General features: G+C 44.4%; 1 protein-coding gene and 1 long non-coding RNA gene across 2 annotated transcripts; both read left to right on the forward strand.

Moving 5' to 3' along the window:
* Positions 1-1225: 1225 nt before the first annotated feature.
* LOC144676377 (uncharacterized) lies at positions 1226-5107 on the forward strand. Its single transcript, XR_013575319.1, has 3 exons — positions 1226-1284; positions 3808-3926; positions 5002-5107. It is a non-coding gene; the product is annotated as an uncharacterized LOC144676377 (long non-coding RNA).
* A 1363-nt stretch (positions 5108-6470) lies between these two features.
* On the forward strand, positions 6471-7761 carry LOC144676374 (uncharacterized). Its single transcript, XM_078536810.1, has one exon. It carries the CDS (start codon positions 6503-6505, stop codon positions 7622-7624), a length of 1122 nt encoding a protein of 373 aa, XP_078392936.1. The 5' UTR covers positions 6471-6502; the 3' UTR covers positions 7625-7761.
* The last annotated feature ends 3334 nt before the right edge of the window (positions 7762-11095 follow it).

Genomic DNA, 11095 nt, shown 5'->3' on the forward strand with positions numbered 1-11095 from the left:
CCTCTTTCACCTGACAAGTATGTGGGTTTCTTTCATACTGTAACATCCCAGACAAATGGTATTTGTGAGGTTACAGCATTTTAATACCCTTGATTTGTAACTCCATAATTCATCTACTCTATCACACTGGGGATACTCCCTTCACTTGACCCTTTATTAATAATGTCACTGTGGTATGTGGGGGCACGTAGAATTATTGAATTAAACTCTACCAGGTACTCTATGCTTAACTAACCACTGAACCCTTAAATAAAAGCAATATGCTGCGGATGCTGGAGATCTGAAATAAAGGTATTATTGTGGAAAAAGAAACGGAGCTAATGTTTCGAGTGCAAAATTATTTTCTTCAGAACTGAAGAGAGGGAGAAATAGGATGGGTTTTTTGGCATTGAAAGTGTGTGGGGAGGGTCAAGTAGAACAAAAGAGAGGACGAGGAAGTTGGGAGAAATTAAATAACAATGGTGTGATTGAACGAAAGGCAAAGAGAATGGTAATGGTTATAATAAACAAAGCACAGTCAGTTTTAAAATCAGAATAAAGAACAAAAGATTGTCCAGTTCTGTTCTGAAGAAGAGTCATATTGGACTTGAAACATTAACTCTGTTACTCCCTCCAATGGTGTTGCCAGACCTGTTGAGTTTTTCCACACTTTCGTTTTTATTTCAGTGAACCCTTAATATCTGCTCAGTACACTGGTCAATTGATCTTTCCACAGGGGTCAGCGAGTCTGAGAGATACCCAGCCAGAAAACCTTTTCTATTCACCTCTTCCATTTCTACAGCAGACAGACAATGTTCTGACAGTGTCAGCAGGGATATGGAATTAATTGGATAGATATTCCAAAAAGCCATCTGTGCTGTGTCATCTGCAAAACAGCGAACATTCAGTGTCAGGATAAAGAGAGGAAGAGCGAGAAACCAGTGACTGTGGCATTGAACCCAGCTAGAGTCAGCACCTTCAGGGGAGGAGAGGGAGGGAAACCAGTGGGAAAAGTTTTAAAAGCTCCCACCAGAGAGCAGCAGTTTAAATCACTTTTAGAAATCTTAATTGCGGAACAAAATTATTTTCGAGTATTGGATATTTCAATGGCGCTGCTGATACCCAACATTCCCTGCGGCTGTGAATGTGCTCAATTAACACTACAGGAACTCAGTGCGCAGGCGCGGTGGTGCTGAACTACCATGAGCATGCGCAGTGCCACCTGTTTCGGAGCGGCCGTGCGAGTGCGGGGGTTTTGGAAATGGGTGAGAGCGGGCGGGGCGGAGGGAGGAATGGAGCCCAAAGGTGAGAGTGGGTAGGGAGGGGAAGCTTCATAAAAACCCAGTGGAGGCCTCAAGCCCCGAATAAGACATTGTAGGTCCCGCGTTTACAGCTCGGAGGCTTTGTTTCCGGGCAACAGGCCCAGGTTAGCGGCTGCCATCTTGTTTCAGAGGCAGCAATGCGCATGCGCGACTTCAGACTCATCGACGTTTACAATACATTCGGCCCATCGCGTCTGTGATGGTCAACAAGGATCTGACGTCATTCATCCAATTTTCCAGCTCTGGAGGCTATGGCGACGCAAGTGAATATCTAAATACTTAAATGTTACGAGAGTTTCTAACTCAATCATCCTTTCAGGCACTAAGTTCAAGATTCCCACCATCCTCTGGGTAAAAACATTTCTCCTCAACTCCCCTCTTAGCCTTCTATCTCTTACCTTAAATCTATGCCCCCCTGGTTATTGACTCCTCTACTAATGAAAAAAGTGCCTTCCTAACCACTTTATCTATGCCCCTCATAATCTTATACACCTCTTTCAGGTCCCCTCTCAACTTTTGCTGCTCCAAGGAAAACAACCTCAGCCTATCCAATCTTTCCTCATAACTCAGACCCTTCAGCCCAGGCAGCATCCTGGTAAATCTCTCCACCCACTCCAGTGCAATCACATCCTTCCTATAATGTGGTGACCAGAACTGTCCACAGTACTCCAGTTGTATCCTAACCAGTTCCAGCGTAACCTCCCTGCTCTTGTATTCTATTCCTTGGCTAGTAAAGGCAAGTATCCCATATGCATTCTTAGCCACCTTACCTACTTATCCTGATACCTTCAGGGATCTATGGATATGCACACCAAGGTCCCTAAGATCTTCCGTACTTTCTATGTCATACCATTCATAGTATAATCCCTTGCCTTGTTAGCCCTCCCCAAGTGCCTTACCTCACACTTTTCCGGGTTGAATTCCATTTGCCACCGCTCCGCCCACCTAAGCAGTCCATTGATATCCTCCTGCAGTTTACAGCTATCCTCCTCACTATTTTCCACCCTACCAATTTTCGTGTCATCCGCGAATTTCTTGATCCCTTACATTTAAGTCCAAATCATTTATGAACACAATAAACGGCAAGAGCCCTAACACCAAGCCCTGCGGAACCCCACTGGAAACAGACACAGAAACATCCCTCTACTATCACCCTCTGCTTCCTGCCTCTCAGCCAATTTTGGATCCAACATGCATTGCCTTGGATCCCATGGGCTCTTACTTTCTTTACCAGTCTGCCATGAGGGACCTTATCAATAGCCTTGCTAAAGCCCTTGCAGACCACATAAAATGCATTACCCTCATCAACATTCCTGGTTACCTCCTCAAAAAATTCGATCAAATTTGTCAAACACGACCTTTTTTTAATAAATCTATGCTGACTATCCCTGATTAATCCATGTCTCTCCAAGTGCAAATATATTCTGTCCCTCAGAATTCTTTTGTGTGACCATCTTGGTGATGTAACGGAGTGGGCGTGACTTCAGGGTTCCAGTGACCGGGAGAGAAAATCGGTGACTCATTGGTTTTACTTCCACTCCACACACAGGAGCTGGAGACAGGTCCAGGTTAACAGATGGACAATGTGCTGTAGGGCGCATGTGTGACCTTCTGGAGAACATAAAAACAAGAACATCAGAATTAGGAGCAGGCCATTTGGCCCATCAATTTTGGTTCCCCACTTAATGGATCATGCCTGATCTGATTGTGGCCTTCACTTTCCTGCAACCAACCCCTCCCAAACCTTTGACTCCCCTATGGATCAAAAATCTGTTGAACTCAGCCTTGAATTTATTCAATGTCTCAGCCTCTACTGCTCACTGGAAAAGGGAATTCCAAAGACTAATGACCCTCAGAGAGAAGAAATTTCTCTTTCTCTCAGAGCCAAATGAGAGTCACTTTATTTTTTATCTGAGCCTCCTAGTTCTAGATTCCTCTATGAGGGGAACCATCCTCTCGGCATCTACCCTGTTAAGCTACCTCAGAATCTTACATAATTAAAAGCAAAATACTGCTGATGTTGGAAATCTGAAATAAAGACAGAAAATGCTGGAAAATCTCAGCAGGTCTGACAGCATCTATGGAGAGAGAAACAGAGTTAACGTTTCGAGTCTGTTTGACCCTACTTCAGAGCTGAGTTTTTCCTGCATTTTCAGAATCTTACATGTTTCAATAAGATCACCTCTCATTCTTTTGAACTCCAATGTGTATGGGCCCAATCTGCTCAACCTTTCCTCATGATACAAACATCCTCATTCCAAGAATCAGCTCAGTGAACCTTCTCTGAACTGCTTCAATGCAACTATGTCCCTGCTCAAGTTATCTTGGATCAGCAGGCAGGGGGAGAGAATGTTGTGAATTCTATACTGGGTTTTGGAAACTCCTTTTACAGGTGGTTAGAAGTGGAGGATTTACACACAGCAAACTCAAATCAAGAGAAATGTTTGTCTCTTCTGAATTTCTAACCTCAACTGGCACTTATGACTTTTGTAATCTCCTTTTACAGGGAGTTAGAAGATATGAAGACTGTGAGACCTTTCTCTGACTCCAGCACTTCTGGTAACTTTACAGTTGCAGACTCCAGCAGGAGATTTTAAATTTAAAAACAGTGAAATTATTTCAGGGGTGAGTGTTATTGAGCATCCATCTACAATTTAGAGCTCTTCATGCTGTGCTCTGGTTCTATGGCTCTGGGGCTAGTGTGGATCCATTACTGTGGATCTGAATTCATGTCCATCCATTGTTCTGTTTCATCTCTGCCCTCCCTGATCACCTCTCTGCCATTGTTTAACTTCCTCTGCCTCTAATCATAGGTGTATTTAACCATGTTTGGTATTTTACTGTTATTTCCACAAACCGTCTAAATGAGGTTTCCACTGCTGTCCATCCCGTGGCCTACTCACTGCTGATTTACCAGCTTTATCTTCCATAGTCAGGAATTGATTTTCCTGCACTATAGTCCATTTCTCTTCTGCTTCTGTGCTTATATCGACCGTTTTTATTGCACCATTTTTACTCTTCGTAGTTCATCCTGCACATCCTGAAACGTCAACTCTCTTTCTCTTTTTGCAGTTACTGCCTGACATGCTGAGTATTTCCAGCATTTTCTCTTTTTATTTCAGATTTCCAGCAGCTGCAGTATTTTGCTTTTGTTTTATTGCAGGCGTTTCTCACAGAATTGAGTCTAGAAACAGAGATGAACCAATTGAGAGTTGGTTTATGTCGGATGGTTGCAGAGGTTGATCCCTGTCCTAGAAGCACCGTTTCCATGCAGTCATAGAATGATTACAATACAGTCGGAGGCCACTTAGCCCATCCTGCCCATGCTGGCTCTCTGCAAGAGAAAATCAGCGAGTCCCACTCCCCTGCCCTTTCCTCATAGCCCAGCAGGATTTTTTTTATCTCTCCAGGGTCTTTGTCCAATTTCTTTTGAAGGCCTTTGTTGCATCAGTTTGAGCTGGAGGGGAGATGGAGGAGAAGCTGCTGGGTTTAACCCCGAGATGGTGGAACCCAGTCAGGCTTGGCAATTTCCAATGTCAGGGAAGGCAGATTCTAGGGGAGATCAGGTTGTTAAACGGACACTGTCTGTACAATGTAAAAAGGGATCGTTTAAGGATTAGGTGTTCTTGCAGATGTTTTTTATCTATTTTACTTATACATATTTTTACAATATCCTTGGGATTTGGGGGTCACTAACAAGACCAGCAGCAGATATCACCCATCCCCAGTTACCTGTGGAGAAGATGATGTTTGACCTTCTTGAACCGCTGCAGTCCGTGTGGTGAAGCTGCTCCCACAATGATGTTAGATAAGGAGTTACAGGTTATTCACCCAGCGATGATGAAGGAACAGTGATATATGTCCAAATCAATAAAATGTTCTAAGGCATTTCACAGAAATATTACAAAGCAACATTTGACACTGAGCCACATGAGGAGATATTAGGGCAGGGGCAAAACCAGAAGAGAGAGAGAGAGAGAGACCAAAAGCTTGGCCAAAGAGCTGGGTTTTAAGGTGTATCATGAAGGAGGAAAGTGAGGTAGAGAGATGGAGAGGTTTAAGGAGGAAATTCCAGAGCCTGGAGTTTAGGCAACTGAAAGAACGGCCACCAATGGCAGAGCAGTTAAAATCAGGAATGTTCAAGAGGCAGGAATTAGATGAGCGCGAAGATCTCAGAGGGTTGTAGCTGGAGGAGATTACAGGGATAGGGAAGAGAAGAGGCATGGAGGGATTTGAAAACGAGGAGGAGAATTTTTAAATTTTGGTGCTTCTTAAATTGGAACCTCTTAGGTCAGCGAGCACAGGGGCGATGGGTGAACAAGACTTGGTGTGGGCAAGCACACGGGTAGCAGAGTTTTGGATGACCTCAAGATTACAGAGAGCTTGTATGTCGGAGGTTGGTCAGGAGTGTGTTAGGATAGTTAAGTCTAGAGGTAAGAAAGGAATGGACAAGAGTTTCAGAAGCAGATGAGCTGAGACTCGGGTGCAGTGGGGCGATATTACTGAGGTGGAAATGGACGGTCTTGGTGATGATGTGGATATGTGGTCGGATGCTCAGTTTGGGATGAAGCATGTTACTGAGGTTGTGAATACTCTGGTTCAACCCCAGACAGTTGCCAGGGAGACAGATGGAGTCGGTGGCTAGGATGTGAAATTTGTTGTGGAGACTGAAGACTATGGCTTTTAAATTCCCAATATTTAATTAAAGGAAATTTCTCCTCATCCAGCACGGTTTTCAGACAATTAGGATGGTCTGTGAGTTGCAGGGCAATTCAGAGGTGATGGTGTTCACACACACCTGCTACCCTGGTCCTTCTAGATGGTGGAGGTTGAGGGTTTTTATCTTTTTGTATCTCTCTCTCTGTCTCTGCATATAGAGGCCAGAGTCTTGTGTAGGCCCAGACCAGGAGGCAGGTTCCCTTCCCTGAAGGACATTAGTGAACCAGTTGGGTTTTTAGGACAATCCGGCAGTTTTCACGGTCACTTATTCCTAGTGCCGGCCTCACAAATTACCAGATTTATTCAGCTCAGTTTCACAACCTGTCTTTGTGTTTTTGTGGGTTCTCTCTCACTCACTTTTGTCTGTTTTAAATCAGTTTCACAGGGTATCAGAAGGGGAGCATTTGCAAAATGAAACAACAAATCAGTATCTGACAGAGTTGACTAATTTATTGAAACCTGAATGTCATTGGATTTTGAACATGGAAGGAAAAAGCACCGTTCACAGTGGGGAGAAACCATACACGTGTTCTGTGTGTGGACGAGGCTTCAGTCAATCATCTGGCCTGTCGAGACACAAGTGCAGTTCCAGTGGGGAAGAACCAGGGAAATGTGGAGACTGTGAGGAAAGAATCAACTACCCGTCTGAACTGGAAATTCACCAACGCAGCCACAGCAGGGAGAGACCATTAGTCTGCTCTGTATGTGGGAAGAGATTCACTCAGTTATCCACCCTGCTGACACATCAGCGAGTTCACACTGGGGAGAGGCCCTTCACCTGCTCCAAATGTGGGATGGGATTCACTCAGTCTTTCAACCTGCTGAGACACCAGCGAGTTCACACTGGGGAGAGACCGTTCACCTGCTCCGAGTGTGGGAAGGGATTCAGTCAGTTATCCACCCTGCAGACACACCAGCGAGTTCACACTGAGGAGAGATCTTTTAAATGTCCAGAATGCAGGAAGTGCTATAAAAGTTTAAAGGAACTGATGTTCCATCAACGTGTTCACAGTGAGGAGAGACCTTTTAAATGCCCAGACTGTGATAAGTGCTATAAAGGTTCCAGGGAACTGATGTTTCATCAACGTGTTCACACTGACGAGAGACCGTTCAGGTGCTCTCACTGTGGGACTGGGTTCAGGTGGCCATCTCAGCTCACTGAACACCAGCGAATTCACACTGGGGAGAGACCGTTCACCTGCACTGAGTGTGGGAAGGGATTTACTCGGTCATCCCACCTCATGACTCACCAGCAAGTTCACACTAATGAGAGACCTTTTAAATGCCCAGACTGCGGGAAGTGCTGCAAAAGTTCCAGCAATTTGATGTCCCATCAACGTGTTCACACTGAGGAGAAACCTTTTAAATGCACAGACTGTGGAAAGTGCTTTAAAAGTTCCAGCGATCTGATGTGCCATCAACGTATCCACACTGATGAGAGACCGTTCAGGTGCTCTCACTGTGGGACTGGGTTCAAACGATCATCTCAACTCACTGTACATGAGCGTATTCACACTGGGGAGAGGCCATTCACCTGCTCCAAGTGTGAGAAGAGATTCACTCAGAAATCCAACTTGCTGAGTCACCAGCGAGTTCACAAGTGACTGCAGTAGTTGGATTTTGCTGTTAATCACATCCAGGATGCAACCATGTTCATTGGGGTCTTTTTATGCTGATGTTTGCAAATTCCAGCCCAATTACATGTGTTATTATTCTGGATAAAAGTAAAATAAATCAGCTTTTTGTTAAACACACAGTCTGTTGAATCTTGTTGATATCCCTGACATAAGTTAGTTCCTTTTGAAGTGGTCTCCCTCTCCCCTGTCTCCTCCATCCTCACCAACAACAAATGTGAGGAGCTCATGGAGCTTCTTTGTCACTAAGATTGAGACAATCTGATCAGCTGCCTCTGCTGCTTCCCTCCCTTTCACTAACCCACCGGACCAAACTGTGTCTAAAGTTCCCTTTTGTCTGAGCCCTGAACTCACATCTTTCCCCAGTTTCTCTTCTATTGCCTGTCAATCCCTGTCAGACTTCATCTTGTCCATGATGCCATTTCCACTAAACTGCTGACCATCCATCTTCCCCATGTTGCTGATATCGTTAACAGTTCTCTCTCTCTCTCTTATGGTTTTGTCCCTCTCACCTTTAAATACACCATTCTCACCCTTCCTGAAAAAAAAACCACCCTTGGCCCCACTGTCCTTGCAAACTGCTGCCCCATCTCCAACCTCCCTTTCCTCTCCAAACTTGGTGTCCCCCCAAGGATCTATCCTTGGCCCCTCCTATTTCTCATCTACAAGCTGCCACTAGGTGACATCATCCAAAAGCACCGTGTTAGTTTTCACATGTACACTGACAACGCCCAGCTCTACCTCACTGAGCAGAAATTTCCTCCAATTAAAAATTGGGAAGACCAAAGCCATTGTCTTCGGTCACCACTACAAATTCCGTTCCCTAACTACCGAGTCCATCCCTCTCCCTGGGAACTGTCTGAGGCTGAACCACACTCTTCACAATCTTGTCAGATTTGACCCCAAGATGAGTTTCTGACCACATATCCACATCATCACTAATACCAGATATTTCAATCTCCATAACGTCGCCTGTCTCTACTCTGCCCCAGCTCATCTGCTGCTGAAACCCTCATCCATGCCCATGTTACCTTTAGACTTGACGATTCCAATACATTCCTGACCAGCCTCTCACATTCATCCCACCCCCACGTGGAAATGTGAGATCACCCTAAACTCTGCTGCCCGTGTGCTTTCTCACACCAAGTCCCGTTCGTCCATCACCCCTATGCTCACTACATTGACTCCTGGTCAAGCAATACCAAGACTTTGAAATTTACATTCTGTTTATAAACCCTTCCCTGGCCTTGTCCCTCCCTGTGTCTGTCATCTCCAGTCACACACCCACTGATATATCTGCACTTCTCCCATTCTGGCCTCTTTAGTATCCCTGATTTTAATCACTCCACCATTCTTGGCCATGTCCAGGCGTGAAACTTTGAAATTCCCTCCCTGAACCCCTCCACCTCTCTGTCCTGATGAAAGATGCTTGTTAAAATCTGCCTCTCCAATCAAGGTTTCAGCCATCGACTCAAATATTGCCCTGTGACTCGGTATCAACATTTTCTTCCTGAAACTGCTCTGAAGCACTTCGGGATGTTTTATTACATTAATCGTGTTGTATAAATTCACCATGTTACTGTTTCATGACAGGCAGTTTGTGCAAAGTAAGATTTGCTGACTTCCAGGTGAAATTGTTTCTGCAGTAAAATAGTTAACGTAGATTAAATTGGATTAATATTCATTGAAGCAAAATCTACAATTTTAAATCATCCATCAAAGGGAAAGAAAATTCTTGTGTCCATTTAGCACCTTCCAAATCCTCAGAACATTACAACGCGTTTCACAGTCAATGATGCATTTTGGAAGGAAGAATGAGGAGAGGCAGAATAGACTAAATGGTACAGTTTTAAACAGAGTGCAGGAACAGAGTGACCTGGGAGTGTATAGACACAAACCTTTGAATCCATCAGGACAGGTTGATCAAATTGTTTATAAAAATCTCATGGAGCCCTTGGTTTCCTAATGGAGGTATGGAGTGGAAAAGCAAAACAATTATACTGAATCTTTATAAATCACAATTAATCCTCATCTGAAATCTTGTGCTTAATTCTGAGCACCACACTTTGGGAAAGATGTCAAGGCCTTGGAGAGGGTGCAGAGAAAATTGACCAGAATAGTATCAGGTATGAGGGGTTTCAGTTGTGGAGAGACTGGAGAAGCTGGGATTGTTCTCTTTACAGCAGGGAAGGTTAAGGAGTGATTTAATAGAAGTGTGGTAATATTTATTTTTAGGAATTTTTGTTTACATAGGGAGAAATTGTTTCCATTGGCAGGATGGTTGGTGTGTCAACTGACTGAGTGACTCTCTTCCCACACTCAGTACAGGTGAATGGTTTCTCTCCGGTACGAGTGAGTCAGTATTTCATCAGATCTTTAGAGCTTTTAAAACTCTTCAGACAGTGAGAACAATTAAAAGGTCTCTTATCAGAGTGAACAACTTGATGGGCAGTGAGGCTGGACACACAAGTGAATCCTTTCCTAACATATGGAGCAGATGAACAGCACCTCCCTGGTGTGAACTCACAGGTCGTAGGGATTGAACTCCTTACTTACAACAGGATCGGACGTGACAATAGAGTTCAGTTATTGAGCAGCTTTATTAAGAGAAAGGCAGGACAAACTCCTAGACTAAAGGTAAAGTTCAGACAGTGATTTACAGAACAATGTGAACTCTATACTTCCCGTGTTGTATCTGGACAGCAGAGCGCACTTCTTTCCCCATAGCTTCTGGTTTTCTTGTGGAGTTTCCAGCTTTCTTGCTTCTTTATTATTTCTTCATCGTCTTCTCTTTGTTCTTTTCTCCACTGCATCAAACCCCTTGAGAGGGCTGTTCATATGCTGGAAACCCCCCTAACTCACTCCCCTGAGGCTACCAATCAGAACTGTCCACGTACATTTCACTACACAATCATGTGGCTTTTGTCCAATCACAGGTGTGTTCATGTGAACAGCATTTGCCTGTTGATGAGAGGAAGATACAAGGAGGATATGAGGAATTTCTCCTCTCAGAGGGTCGTTAGTTTCGGACTTCTCTCCCACAGAGAGCAGTGGGGACCGGGTCATTGAATAGATTCAAGGCTGAGTTAGAGAGATTTTTGATCTTCAAGGGAGTCAAGGGTTATTATGTAGGTCGGTGAGAAAGTGGAATTAAGGCCACAATCAGATCAGATCTTATTGAATGACAGGGTAGGCTCAATGGACCGAATGGCCTCCTCCTGCTCCTGTTTTTTATGTTCTTTTGTTCCCCATATCCGAGAAAAGGGAACTGTGAAAAATATCAGTGAACATGGGCAAGTGGGGTGTTCAGCAGTTTAGTGGGAATAGGATTGAGGGAAGGGGTGGGTCTCATGGACAAGATGAGCTCTGAGAGGGCATTAGGGTAGATAGGGAAAAGGTGGAGAAAGATTATGGTTCAGGGCTTGGAGAAGGGGCAGCTTC

This window comes from Cetorhinus maximus, unplaced genomic scaffold, assembly GCF_964194155.1.
Source record: "Cetorhinus maximus unplaced genomic scaffold, sCetMax3.hap1.1 HAP1_SCAFFOLD_1551, whole genome shotgun sequence".
NCBI classification, from domain to species: domain Eukaryota; kingdom Metazoa; phylum Chordata; class Chondrichthyes; order Lamniformes; family Cetorhinidae; genus Cetorhinus; species Cetorhinus maximus.

Excerpts from the sequence above, each read along its gene's own strand:
- LOC144676374 (XM_078536810.1), top strand. The coding sequence starts at position 6,503 with ATGGAAGGAAAAAGCACCGTTCACAGTGGGGAGAAACCATACACGTGT.